Source organism: Lutjanus erythropterus, chromosome 18 (assembly GCF_056507025.1).
Source record: "Lutjanus erythropterus isolate fLutEry1 chromosome 18, fLutEry1.hap2, whole genome shotgun sequence".
NCBI classification, from domain to species: domain Eukaryota; kingdom Metazoa; phylum Chordata; class Actinopteri; order Lutjaniformes; family Lutjanidae; genus Lutjanus; species Lutjanus erythropterus.
Window position 1 is genome coordinate 32,115,867 of NC_139334.1, and position 14,505 is coordinate 32,130,371.

Consider the following 14,505-nt stretch of genomic DNA (forward strand, 5'->3'; position numbering starts at 1 on the left):
GACTGTAAGAAATAATGGTTCTGTGTGTAACTGTGTTTTCAGAATACATCACACTAACACTGGATATTGAAGACAGAACCCGCAGATGTTTTTATAGCACGTGTGATTGATTTGCCAGCTAATTCGCCATGAAATAAATGTCGAAACCGTCTGCCCTTATGTATGACTGGCACTGAACAAAATATTGAAATTTAATAAACTCATAAAACAACATGACGAAAGCAACATTATGACAAAATCTGAGCTCTTGAGTGCGACTTTTGGCCCGTCCGCCCCGCCACTTGCTCTTACCTTCACAGCAATCCTGCCACATGCGCAGGTCGATCTGAGGGATGTCATCACAGCTGCCATAGCCGTGAGGCAGCTCGGCCACCTTGAAGACATCCTGCTGGATGCGGGTGATGTTGTCCCCATTGTCACACAGCACCCGCGTCAGAGAGGCCTGCTTCAGCTGGGTCAGCTGGGCAGGAGTAAACACACCCGGGTTTTCATACCAGAACCTGAAAAAAAGACAGACCTGGTGAGGATGTTGTACAGCTTTAATTTTACCCGATTCCTAAAAAAATATGGTTTAATACCCTTAGTGCAGGGATCTGCAACCTTTATGATCAAAAGAGCCATTTTTGGCCAAAAAAGGGTGGAAAAACATCTGTCTGGAGCCGCAACTATTAAATGTTCTCTTCAAGAAGATGAGCCACCATCACAATTTAGAGGAAAAGACACCAAGCCATAGACATAGTTGGCATAGTTAGTTGAAATATTAAAACATTTTTTGAAATTTGGTGTACAACATACTGCAACAGATTTTGGAATTTTGTGCCCAACTCAAACTTTTACAAACTTTCTGCTGACATTTAGTTGAAATAATTTACTCTTCTTCCTTAGATAAGACAGATAAGACAGTGCTGTGTTTTAGCCTTGAATCTGAAGGAAGCCAGGATTATACTCCTTAGCAGATGCACACAAGGAGAGAAAAAAAATGTTGTTGCTTTAGCACAGATTAGCATGGAGGGCAACTTGGCTTGTTTACCTGCGTTACTCTGAACGTTCTGCCAAACCCCATTCAAAAGTCTAAATCTATATCTGTAAGGTATAAACAGTTAAATATTTTTATTGAACAGTCAAATGAGGATGATGAGAATTGGTTCAAGATTGACTTATCTGGTTATATAGAGGTAACATAAATAAATAAAAATCCGATTTGACTGACAAAATTCAGAATCTGGTACAGCCTTAGTAAACAGAATTCTGAATAAAGAGGAACTGGTTGAACTGGAGGCCTTTTTTGTTTTTCTTTGAGGCTACGCATTTGTGAACAGTGCAGTGAGATTTATGGGAGATTTTACTGTACCTGTCTCCATCCCGCAGGCGTTTGAACTGAGCTGCCAACAAGCACATGAGTGTGGGCCCCACTCTGCTGCCAGGGACCAGGTCTTCAGCCATCAGTGCAGGGAACAGGTCGATGTTCAGAGGAGTACCATACAGCCTGCAACACGGGAGAAACAGTCAGGGACACTAAACTACATAAACCACCCATTCTTGAGAATTGGGACAAATCATGTCCTTCCCAAAAAACTTCAAAAAATATTACCAATAACACTCCCATTCCAAATTTTGGGTGAAAATACATCACTTAAGAACTGAATTTGTGTAATTTATAAGATGTTTTGGTTTGCTTTAATATTTTTAATGTCTAAACTTGTTTAAATCTTTGTTTTAAAAAAATAGTTTTTATGAAAATGGCCCTTTAAAGTTGCACCCCCAGATTTCCATCCACTCTGTTAGATTTTTACAAAAACATGATTTAATCAGGCGTGCAAATGGGTAGCTATACCCTGAGGACCCCTGTCTCACTTACTGGTTTCAAAAAAGGCAGGAATACTGCTCAAGCACTCACAAGTTTTTTTTTTGTTTTTTTTTTGATAAAGTCATTAAATAATCGTCTATCAGATGTGTTTCAACACTAACATGTCAACTATGCAGCCCTGCTAAATAAGAATTATGGTTTAAAAATGTGTACTTTTATAAGCATTAAGAGAACTTTAAAAAATAAAAAGGCTACTCACCCTGACTAAGCTGTGAAATGAAAAAAATAACATTTTGCCAGCTGTCTAAGACGCCAACTCTGTCAGATTTTCCATCTTGCAGAGTTGACAGAGGTGACATAACTCTCTCTCTTTTGTAATTGAATGAGTTTGAAATGAATACTTTTTCAATTTGATAAAACATAAAACATAAAAAAAAAAAATTAAAATAGGTCAGTACCCACTTGGGCCGCCGAGTGAAAAAGTCTGATCACGCCTCTCTATGAGACGTCAACTAAGTGAGTAAGAGTCCGATTTCTCAATATATCCAGAATTATTATGTAACACAAGCTTCCTGTTAAACCAAGATTCTTCTGTATATTACCTCCATTTGTTGCATACTGCTCTTAAACCAAATTAAAAAAAAATATCTAAAAATGAAAAATGAACAATCATCCTGAATGTATAATTACCTCTGGATTCTCTCCCTGACATTAGGATTCTTAATTTCATTCCTCAAGTCATCAAAGGTCTGAGCCGAGGTCAGGTTACAGAAGGTCCTGTAATCATTGTACGGAGGTATCCCATGATCCCTTCCTCTCTGTATATTCATGGCAGCCAGGTCCAGAGCCACAGCGTGAGCCATGGAGAACAGCCTCTCTGTCAGCTCGGTGTTCAGCAGCTGTGTGGAAACGCGCATTTTACCAGCGACGCCGAAGAGCCCGCGGAGGAGCGGGTCGATGCCGCCCTCATTCACGATGCGGAAGGGGGAGAAGAAGGCCCGGTGTAGAGAGATGTGTCCCTGGGGTATAGGCTGGAAGTCCTCGTCCAGCCTGTAGAGTATCGGGTTGATGAGGGTGTGCCCGAATCGGAAAGCAGCGGTGGCGAAAGCGCTGAGGATGCCAGCATTGATGTTGGGGTCGTAACCCGTGTACAGCCCCATCATCTTCATGCCTGCCTCACCCAGGATCTAGGAGATGAGAAAAGGAATGTCACTCCTACTTATCATCGTCCTTATGACTGTTGCCATAGAAACAATATTAAGGCATTGCTTTTTGTTTTTACCTTGAGAATAATCAGGAAAAACAGATGTTAGAAAAGAGAATTAGCATCATAACAAGGGAACATGAACCTGAAGCTGACAGATGTTACCTTTGGCAACCAGTGACTGTAGGTGATGTGCTGCATCTGGGCCCCCACTATCTTCCTGGCCTCGTGGTAGATGGTGTCCCCGTCCCAGTGGGGGTTCAGCCTCAGTAGCTCTGTGGCGATCCGGTTGTGCTCCCTGAACCACACCGTGTGCATGGCGGTCAGCCCGAGCTGCTCATTGGCACGGTGATCCCCAGCTAAGAAACACGGGATTGGACTCTCATTTTCATCCCTCATGCACTCAGTTGGTGGTCCAGTTGCGAATGGCAGAAGCGGCTTCCCTGTTCGCTGGATGATACCCTGCCGGAGGAGCCCCCTTTGGCTGGCCAAATCACGGATCTCCTCAGATTCGTGTCGCGAGCTGCCATAGACGTTCGAAGCATCAATGTAAGAGGTCAGCTGGTTGATCTGCTCTCTTGGATACACGCTGTTCATGAGAAGAGACGTCATCCCGCTGCCGCACACAGGGCTAGATCGCACAAAGAACATGCAGCGGGCGCCACTTCGCAGCTGCCGCGGGTCGTTGGGCGGGAACTGGATTGGGAAGCACGGTGGGTCATTGGTGCAGACTTGAGTGCACAGCTGGCCGTCAGAGAAGCGTGACTGGCTGAGGGCCGCCACTGTTGAGTCCAAGTCGTGGTCTAGGAACTGACCCCACTGCATCAGCATGTGAGTGTATCGGTCGTCAGGGGTGATGGTTTCCGTTCCGATCATGGTGGTAGACACCAGCCTTGGCAGAGGTAACCTGTATCCATTATGCAGCCGCTCAGTGGCTCCTCTCGGCAGGTTAAAGCCGTTATCATAGACTGACTTCAGGAGTCGTTCGAAGGCGGTGAGCGAGGCGCCCCACATAGGGTGCTGCAGGTTGTTGCAGGTGCCATCGTGGCTGCGGTACTTCTGGTGGAAGCAGATGTCAGAGCAGTTATTGAAGCGGCGGTGGGCCGTGCAGCCGGATAGATTGGCGATCACATCCAGGAAGTGAGGGGACACCAGGTCGTTGTAGCGAAAGGCTGCAGGAAAGCAACACAAATTCAACAGATCAACAGTCTGGATACACAACAAACAAAAAAATCCCCTTCACCCTCCCAGGTCTGAGCCTAACTCTGGTCTGGTGTGTCAGATTCATAATTCATCATCTGAAAATAAGAGGGGTTGTTTTTTCATGACCTTAGTACAGGGACACTCAACTTGCTTTGGGGCCCCTGTTGCAAAATGACAGGAGGCCTGGGGCCAGTCAATATATTATCAGATACAATAAACATGACAGACATTTCTCTTTTAAATTCCTTATTTTCAAATTAACTGACTTATTAATTCAATTAACTTGGTGTAAGGACTGACAGATAAATCAGATATTTTACTGGATTTAAAAACTGAAGCTGCGTGTTAATTGTAAATGCCTTGGCGACGTTTGAAAGAGTTCATACAACATTAAACATCTGGAACGCCTTCCATCGAGCAGTCGCTGAAACATTGGAACGATTCATAAACACAAATCATAAACATAGCTCTTTTAGTATGGAACACAACATTTATGGGATCAGAATAATCTTTGTTTTTGCTTAACTTTTGCTCCTCTTCAGCTAGCGGTTATCTTCTGGTGCAGAGCTCACCCTGAAAGGCCATCACACAAACATCAGCTTCCTCTGTTACGAACACCATCATTTATCCCATCATGCAAAACCGGCACCGCCGGCTCTCCTTCCTTGGCAAACCCAGTCAGACCAATCCATTTATTTTAAAATTAGAAAATGATCAGACGGCCACCCAGCATCCAATCGGGGGCCAGTTTTGGCTTCGAATGAGCCATTTATATCTACAGACGCTGCAGGGAGTCTGTCGTGATGCTGCCACGTTGCCTCTTCATGTTTCTAGTCTAGAACTGTAAAACAAACTTCTTCATCTACAAATGAAGCATATTTTGTTGTACTGAATTTTTGCACTTGTACTTGCCTTTTTGGTGAGGTTACACAGAACAGAGTGCCGTTTTGTTCTTTCTGGAACAAGCTGCCTTTGATTGTAATAAATTATATATATAAAAATCGCAACTTTCTTTTGCAATTTAATCGCCAAAAAAGCCTTAAAACACTGCAACATGCATCTCAATTTTTTTTTTTTTGAGAAAAGCTGCCATGAAATCAGGCAAATCGGGAAATTAGGCCAATCCACAAAACAGCCTGTGAAATCCTGGACTGATTTTTGTGATACAATTTTCATTTTTACTTGAAAAAAACCTTGAAATTGTGATTATGTGATATGTGATTTGCACTTAGCCATATTGCGACACAATTGCAATTAATTGTGCCGTCCTATTAAATACAGTACTTGAAGTAAAGCAAGCAATCAGTCAGGGCAAACAGTAACCCAGTGTCTGCTAATGATTCACATACATGTATCAAATATATTTTATAGTAGACACATTCAGCGCTGTTGGCTCTGAGGGTGGAAAGAAACTCCTGTCCTGAGGGCACAGGTAGCAGTAATTCACTAACCTGCCCTGACTCGCTTTGATATGTGAAGAGCGTCTCTGTGGAAGCTCCGACACGCAGCATATCAGCGTGCATGTGTGCGTTGGCAGCGTGGGTTGCACGGTTGCGCACGAGACAAAGTGTTAAGCGCGTGCGGCCAACCTCAGTGAGGGTTAGGCGAGACTTCCTGTCTGAATGGCATCACCTGCCACCAGCTTCCCACATTCTCTCACTTTTACACACAGCATCGGTGCGGGTTTGGAAGTGTGAATTCAGGGAGGAGAGCGGGGGGATCTGTGGTGCTGCCCTCCCAGATGAAATAGAGATACAATAAAAACAGCACGTTTGTTTCTGCTGACGGGCAGAACTCTCTCTGTTAGCTTGGTTTGGGGCCAGTGCAACAATGAACACTTGGTTGTTGGCATAAGTAATGAAAACACTGTCTCTCTCTCTGTCTTTGTTCATATTTCACAGAGCTCTATTTCTCTTTCCCGACCTCTCGTTTTCCACCAACACCGACTTTCACCTCAATGTCTCCCTTCTACATGCGATTAGTTTTCTAATTTTGCCTTATAAATCTGTTCTTTGAAAGTTAATTTTTCCAAAGTACCACATACGAGACATCATTCCTCAAAACACAGACTTGTTCCCAGCCAGACAATTTGACCTTTGTGCTGTTAAATTTAAACCTCCACTACAATGAATACTTTCATGCACCATAAAGTCAAACACACGGTGCTCCAGTTTCTTCCATGGTCCACTGGACATTTTTCAATGCATATGTGAATGCAAACAAAGACAGATGTTTATACATATAAACATCCAAATCAACCTATGCTCTCTCAATCTCCCCACACACACCTAATTGAGACAATCTGTATACAAACACAAACCATCTTCCAATTTGTCCTGTTCTCGACGGTGATTGTAGGTTAAGTGTTGTGTGGTGTGACACAGTGCTAATAAAACTGTTTATGGGCTCCTCGTCAACTGCTCCATGATTACGTCTCCACGCCTCAGGCCATGCTTAAGAGAAAATGGCATACAGATGGAGGGCCTATCCACAGCCAAATGTTGCTCACAATAACATGGTAATTCATCGAAGGGTTGAGAATTGAATTACTGGCTGCATGAGACTTTGCTTAGGAAACTGGACGGGAGCTTCTTGCTGAATCCACAGCCAGACAGCAAAACAGTTAGTGGAATGTGCCGCATATTCCACAAGAAAATGACATTTCCATACGTCCCTTAGCTCTACCCACTTATCCTCGAGGGTCGTGGGGAAAAAATTACACCTGTCGAAACAAATGTTACTAAGATGATCAATAAATATAAAGGCAGTTTGTACAAAATATGCATCTAAGCAAAAAATAATCTATTTCTAATTTGAGAGGACAGCTTAATTTTAAGGAAGTCAGTGTTCGTACAACAATGAAAAGTTTGGCCATGTCAGACTGTGGGGTAAATTTATGGAATGGTTTTGAACTGGAGCTAAATCAAAGTACAAACCTTTATCAATTTAAAAAGATGTACAAAAAACTTTTTTAAGCAGGATATGTGTTATCTGTTTAAGTTTTATTTTACTAACACCGTGTGGACACTTGGGCTGCACACTGAATAAGGTTATTTGTTATGAATTGTATTGGATATATATAGAATTGGTATTGGTATATTGCATAGGTTTATTGTTTATTGAACTTTATTGATATTTCTGTTTGTTTTTTATTGCTTTTTTCAGTTATTTCCATTGTTTTATTTTTCTTTAACATGCTTGAAATAAATAATTTTCAATCATTCATTCATCCATCTATATCTGTGTTAGGAGGATGTGTAAGAATGTGATTTATTTGATTTGTATGTAGACATGTGATTGGATCACACTCTGTGTATTAAGCACCAACAGTAGTCTTCCTCGCCTACAGCCTGTTTAAATTTGAGATTTATTTATTTATTTTTTTTAAAAATGGGACATACATTTTAATGAACATTTCCATGTAAATATGTTTGAGATTGTAGCCAAGGCTAATTTCCATCTCTAGTCCCACTGGCAGGTTGGTGTTCACAGAAAAATGTAACAATAAGAGAAATATTAATATAGAAAGAGATTAGAAAAGAAAAGGGGAAGAAGAAAAAAAAAGTTTGATCAAAGAAAACAAACAAGGCAATGAAACAAAAGGCAGTAAAATAAAAATAAAAATAAAATAAAATAAAAATCTTAGCCAAAAGCACTACACATGTAAACAATGGGCAGATGATGTAAACTGATCTGAGCTTTTATACCCCTGTGTATATTTAAAGCTTATCTGAAGTCTCCTCAGAATAGAAAAATATATTTTATTTTCATCAGAGAAAACATTTGTAATTACACCCCATGACAGGACACGACTTTAGATTCTTAGTATACAGTGTGTGAGTGAAATTCTAGCCTCTTCCTAAGATGTGATCATTCAGCATGTCTTAAAACTGTGAACATGAATAACATGTAAAGGTGTTCAATGCATGCAACCAAAATTTGCAAAGTGAATTGAAATCTACCATCCTGAAGCGCCATCGTCATCGACTGGGATTCATAGTATGTTACATCCTTGTTAAAAGCATATTAAAAGAGTGAAAGAAACACAAACTAACATATTCTGATAACTGAGTCATAAATAATTGGCTGCTGAGTTATTAACCCTATGCCTTGTGCATATTACACCAAATGCAATGCAAGCATAGGCCAGTTTTGTACTGAGCTGAATGTGACAGTTTGGACTAGCAAGAGAGCGAACGTGTTGCTGATTCAGTGCTGAACGTTGGGCTGTGTGAACGATGATGTGTTCGCTTTCTGTCGTAGAACAGTGATGCGTTCATTTACTGTCAGGCATTTCAGGGCTGTTCTCAACTCAGACTCATGAGGCTGATATGTGGGTTTAATGCGGCACTGAACTGAAAAACAGGAACCAATAGTCCTATTTTTCTTTACCTATCCACACATTCAGAAGAACTATAAGTGTGTGTCCTCTTCAGAATTCGGGTATAAAATCCCAGTGCACCATGGAGCACTCGCCGGCATCACACTGCCCCTGTGGTGATCTTGCAGTTGTATTACTTTGGGAACAATGACTCAGCAAAATAACAAAAGCTGAAATGTGCCACTCAGGTTTCACCTCTCATCAGTTATCCACCAAGAACATGTTGCCACATGGACCCTTTTTTAGCACGTGTGCCAGCTAACATAGAAGTATATTCATGATCCCCCTTGTGTTTTTTTGTAAGCTTTTATTCTAACGCACACTGACTGACAAAACAAACAGCAACGGTTTGATTCATTGACTTTCAGGGGAAAGACCTGGTGCATCTGAACTGCAATGCGGCTGCTTTGTTTAGGGAAAACAGTGAAAATAACTTCACAGTCAGTGATGACAAATCTCAGAGCTCAACTGGACAAAGAGTGATTTGAATTAGAAAAGTAATTTGTAATTTCCACTTCTATTGTCAGGAGCAACTCGAGCGCACAGAAAACAAGATGAAAACCATTTTGCCTTGATGAAGTCAGACTGTTTCAAATGTATGAACACCTATTAATCATTTCCTCCAAGCATTGAGTTGTTCCAGTGGTTATTCCCCATGCTATGAATACAGCATAATTAACAGCAGCGCTGTGCCAAAGGCTCCACCCTGCAACACAAGTAAACCAGGGAGAAGCAGACTTCCACAGGCCCGTCAAGGTTGTTCACACCCTTACAGAAAGCAGCAGTGCTTGGCTTTCTTCACTTACAGAGTCATCAGACACAGGAGAGAAGATGCAACATCATTATCATATATAGTCATGTGATACAGGAAGCAGGTCACAGCTACACAACAGCTTTTGTTGGAAATGTTTGGTTTGTGCAGACTTGGGGGTTTTTGAGTCTCTCTCCAGTGGTTCCCTGTGACTTTAGCAAAATACTTACTATAGAAATGACTGTTAGTCATTTCTTTAACATTGTCATTTTCATTTATCATTGTTGTAGGTGTATGAAAAATTTGAGACAACTCAAAATTTGTAACATAATGCAATAGATTTGAGTTCTGAGCCCACCTCAAACTCTTTGAGAGTTTAACCAACTACTAATATTTGGTTGTGATTGATACTGTGTGAATTTACTTTTCTTCTTTAGATAAACCTAAATCTTTGAGTTTTAGAATCGTCCCAAAAATGTAGTTATTTTATGTTTCATATTGTATTTTGACCATAGAGTGTTTTTAGAATGTAAGACATCTGCACTGCTAACCTGCTCACTTTATAAGGGAACTACTGTGCATTTCATACTGTATTTTGCACTGGGCAGTGTGTACTTACTACTTTTATTATGTTAGGCACCTGCATTTACTGTAGTCTGTATTGCACATTAAATTCTATTTATTGTGCCTACTTGTTATATGTAGGACTACAGATGGAAATTAGTGTCTCACTAATTCTCGTGCAATCGTGTTTTTATTTCTTAAAAATGTAAATGTCATTGCATACTGTCCTTTTTTAAGTCAAATTAACTAAACCGAAAGTGATTTAAGTGAAACTGAATCATGGTTACAAATTTGTAATAAACAGTTTCTAAAACTTCAAACTTCAAGTTTATCTTAAGAAGAAGAAGACTATAGGTTGGCAAAACTTTTTACACTCTATTTCAAAACATAAGAGTTTGAGTTGGGCTAAAAACTCTAATCTATTGCACAACGCTGCCTTGAAATTTTAAGGCAGCTCAACTAATTTGTTTTTTACAGTGTACAGCAATTCTTACATTTGCCAACTGTAAAAATATATATCCTATACACCAGATTAAAAAAAAAGTGTTAATATTTTGTCGACTAAAATGTAAGCCATAGTGTGTGTCTATGGCTCGGTGGGGTCCTTTAAAGTTTGACAGTTGAGACGGCTATGGATGCCAAACCAAAGAAGTCTTCAGGGAAAAGAGAAAATTTAATAGTTGTGGCTCCAGACAGATTTTTTTTCTGTTTTTTTTTTTGGCCAAAAGTGGCTCTTTTGATCATAAAGGTTGCAGACCCCTGTAACCTCACTGGTGTCACCCACTAAGTACAGTATTAGTAAAGTATTAGACTCTATACAAGCAACCATAATAAAAAATGTAATAAAATTTGCCAATTTCGTAAAAGTAACGTGAATAAAAATAAATACTTCACAGTCATTATTTTGAGCTGTCAGATTGCTAAATAATATTTGAAGTAGATTAAGCACATAATGATGGTATTAAGTTCACATAACTGTGAACTTACTGTAAGTGAAACAAAAGAGCAGGTCCTTGTTGACCAACTTGGTTGGTTTACCTGCCAGTGTTCACACCCAACAGGCACCAAAAAACTCATCTACAGTTGGAGGGTTAGAGGGTTTCTCTCACAATAGTTATTAAGTAAATTACACTACAAAAAGGAAATTTACTTTTATAGTTTTTGCTTTGAGACTCTTTTACGATTCAGCTTAATTTAATCAGTTTTTATGCGTCGGTGTGGTCAGCCACATTTTACACTGCAGATGTGATGCCTGGGGCCTTTTTCATACATTTGCACAGTGAGAGATGTGATCAGGTATGAAGTAACAAAGGTACTGAAGTGCAGCATGGCATTATTTGGTTCTCAGCCTCACCTGTTCCATTGGTGTCCACCATGAGACCCTGGTTGACGTGGCTCTGGATGAGCAGAAGAGTCTGCTCGAAGATCTCCCCGGCACGCGCCTGCTCCACCGTGTAGGGGTCCCGTGGATACCGGAAAAGAGCCAGCAACTCTCCTGGGGTACGAGGCTGACTGGAGGGATGAGGGATAGAGAGATAGGGTGTAAGGGAGGTGGGAGAGAGTGAAAGAGTGATGAAGGAGAAGGAACAATTAATACGATGTTATGTGTAGAGAAAAGGGGAAAAAGGCAAGACCAATTTAAAACGTCACGCTCAAATGTCATTCTTCTTGTTACTTTTTTCCCTTTGTGCTGACAGGCAGGAAAAGCAGGCAGTTTTGTTGCAGTTTGAGCAGGTCATAGAGTTTGAACAAGGATAAAAACCCAAAACATGCACAAACATCATCATTTCACTCATGAGCTGGATCACAAGCCCACCACTGAGCTTGTTTTCCTGGTTTCACTCCCTCTTGAAGATCACTGGACGGCTTTATTATCACCTCAAGCTACTTTTCTAAAACATGAATTCATCTCCAGGATTTAAAGCTCGGCTGGAGTGAGACCTACGGGCGGGAGACCATCAAGCCACGTGCCAGATCCACAGGTGTTCATCCCGGTCCAGGATGTAAAACAAAAATTGTCTCATTTTGCAGATAAAATTAAATTATGACATAATGCAACTGTAAGCCAATGAAACATTAACATGTGGAAACATGGAAAACATGTTACACAGCTTTTTATTGGAATTCTGGTGAGCAACAATACAAATTAAATGAACACAGAACCTACATGTAGAATTATATAAATATCTGTTCTATAACTGCATCATAGTGTAATAAACTTTATCATTCTGTGTTTTATGATATTAGTCCAACACAATATTATGCATTAGATTTATAGATACATTTTTCCTGGAGTTAATAGCACATTTCTTCCGCCTACTAATGATTATTTTCATAGTTGATTAATTGGTTCATTATTTTCTGTTTGTTTTAGAATGTCAGAAAAGGGGGAAAAATGTTGATCAGTGTTTCCTAAAGCATAAGATGACATCATAAAATGTCTTGTTTTACTTACAACTTGATTAAATCCAGTTCACTGTCATAGAGGAATAAAGAAACCAGAAAATATTCACATTAAAGAAACTGAAATCTGGGAATTTTCAATCAGATTTTTTCTTTAAAAAATTACTCAACCTGATTAACGGATTATCAAAATAGCTGGTGATCAATTTAATTTGATTAATTATTACAATTGCATTCATGTGGGGAAAATTGCTACCTTAATCACTTTAGTTTTGATCAGTTGAAAAAGCTGAGCGTACACTTTGTTTCAAAAATGAATATTTGCTGCCATCAGCAGACAAACTCAGCAGCAACACAGCCACCGTGCTTTATGATCAAAGCAACAAGGCTTACTCATTTTTCTGCCCTCATTCTCCGATGTCATTCTGTTTTTATTATTATATCCAAACCATGTTCAAAGAGTGCCATCAGCCAAGGAGGAGGCTGCGTCTTGATCTGTGATTGTCATTACAGAGAGCTGGAAATCCCCTCATCTCAATTTAGGTTACCACTGTGTGTTCACGTGTGCATTTCTCTTCTTCATGTGTGTGTTTGTGCACCGTATTTGTGCATGTGTGGGAAGAGTGTGTGTGTGTGTGTGTGTGTGTGTGTGTGTGTGTGCGTGCCAAGAAAAACATGACTGCTAACAACATCATTCAACAGGATGGAAACACTTATGAGCTATATCGAAACCACCTACATCTCTTACAGTGACAGAGTGCAATGAAAACTTCACTGGATAAACAAAGATTTCTTCTCCCACAATCATTTCTTTATCATCCTGAAAGTAATTATATTGATGCTCTGATAAAAAAAAGGGGTGACTGGTAAAGATAATGAAAAGCTGTTAACAAGCATTCACAGATATTGACTGCAGCTGTCAGAGTAACTGTCCTGAGGCGCCGTCTCCTACTGGAGGATTGGGATCTGAAACTTTAAAACTGAAAACTTTGTCCACTGAAACAGGAAAGTGCAGTGATATTAGCAGCCCTTCTGAATGGCCACACTCTTTCCCTGAAGGCTCTGACTCAGACTTAGAACATGCAAATCATGCGCCAAGATGATGTGAGACCGGCTATTTGTATTCTAACTCAGGCCCCATGAGCACGTAGCTCTGGACTGAATCTGTACGGAGCAAAATGTTTCAATTAGCCCAAATGCAAAAGAACTAATGACATAATATTGTTGCAAATGGTGCTCTCATCTGCTCAGTTGCCGTCTCTAGCAAAAGAAGAGACATTTACATTTCTAAAGTAGAATGAAACATCAAATTTATTTCAATGTAACAAGTATAGAAATTGTATATATAAAGTATATAAGGAGCTGCATGAAATTGATCAGTAGTGTCTGAACCGCAAATGTCAGGTCACATGACACTGGAACTACTGTCCACGCAATGAGCATCAAAGGAGCAGCCAAACTTTCTGTGAAGTGTGCAGTCTTCCTTTGATATGCGCGATTATTCCTGATTTATTTTTTCATCGACGCAGATGCATATGATTGTGTTAAAAGAGTACCGTGACCCCCTTAAGAAATAGTGCACCGCGCGTGTGGTTGAGCAAGAGACAGCGAGAGCGACGACGTTTTCACTCAGAGCGACAGTGGCTGCACTCAGAGCAGTGGAAGGTTAGCAGTGAACCTGTCTAGTGGCAGTAAATGTACAGTGTAGGTCACAGTTTGCACATGAATTCTGGATAAAAGTGAAGCAAGTCTGTGGGATGACAAACCGGACCAGAGTGTGCTGCTCTCTGGCTCTGCAGAGACTCTGTATGTGCACATCACTCCGCCTAGGTTGCAAAATACTGCACAATTATATCTATTCAGTGCCTTTTTATTGTGCACATGTTCATGCACATATGGTCCAAACACATAAACGCCTCAGGTTGCAGTTACACCCGTGAGAGGCAGCTGAGATGCCATTGGAGAGAATAACATACACTGACAAACAAACTGGATATTTATGAAGGAAACTGGAAGCCATTTAACAACAACAACAAAATTAGTTATAAGGGTGGTGAGATTTGACTGTTCCAAGTAAAAACCTAGTGTAATATACTGCAGAATAACACACAATGTTGTTTGTGCAAAGAAAATCAATAAAGTCATTGTTTAAAAAAACACATCTTGTAACCTACACACACAGTTAGTGGCTG

The 14,505-nt window shown here is 40.3% G+C and overlaps 1 protein-coding gene across 2 annotated transcripts in view; it reads right to left on the reverse strand.

Annotated features, from left to right (window-relative positions):
• pxdn (peroxidasin) overlaps positions 1-14,505 on the reverse strand; it is an 84,118-nt gene that overhangs the window by 11,514 nt on the left and 58,099 nt on the right. For both annotated transcript variants that reach the window (XM_084742239.1, XM_084742238.1), the window contains 5 exons: positions 11,265-11,422; positions 3,177-4,183; positions 2,498-2,994; positions 1,352-1,486; positions 292-500 (listed from right to left, as the gene is read on the reverse strand). In XM_084742239.1, the coding sequence (XP_084598365.1) occupies positions 292-500; positions 1,352-1,486; positions 2,498-2,994; positions 3,177-4,183; positions 11,265-11,422 (2,006 nt within the window). The remainder of the gene's footprint in view (positions 1-291; positions 501-1,351; positions 1,487-2,497; positions 2,995-3,176; positions 4,184-11,264; positions 11,423-14,505) is intronic.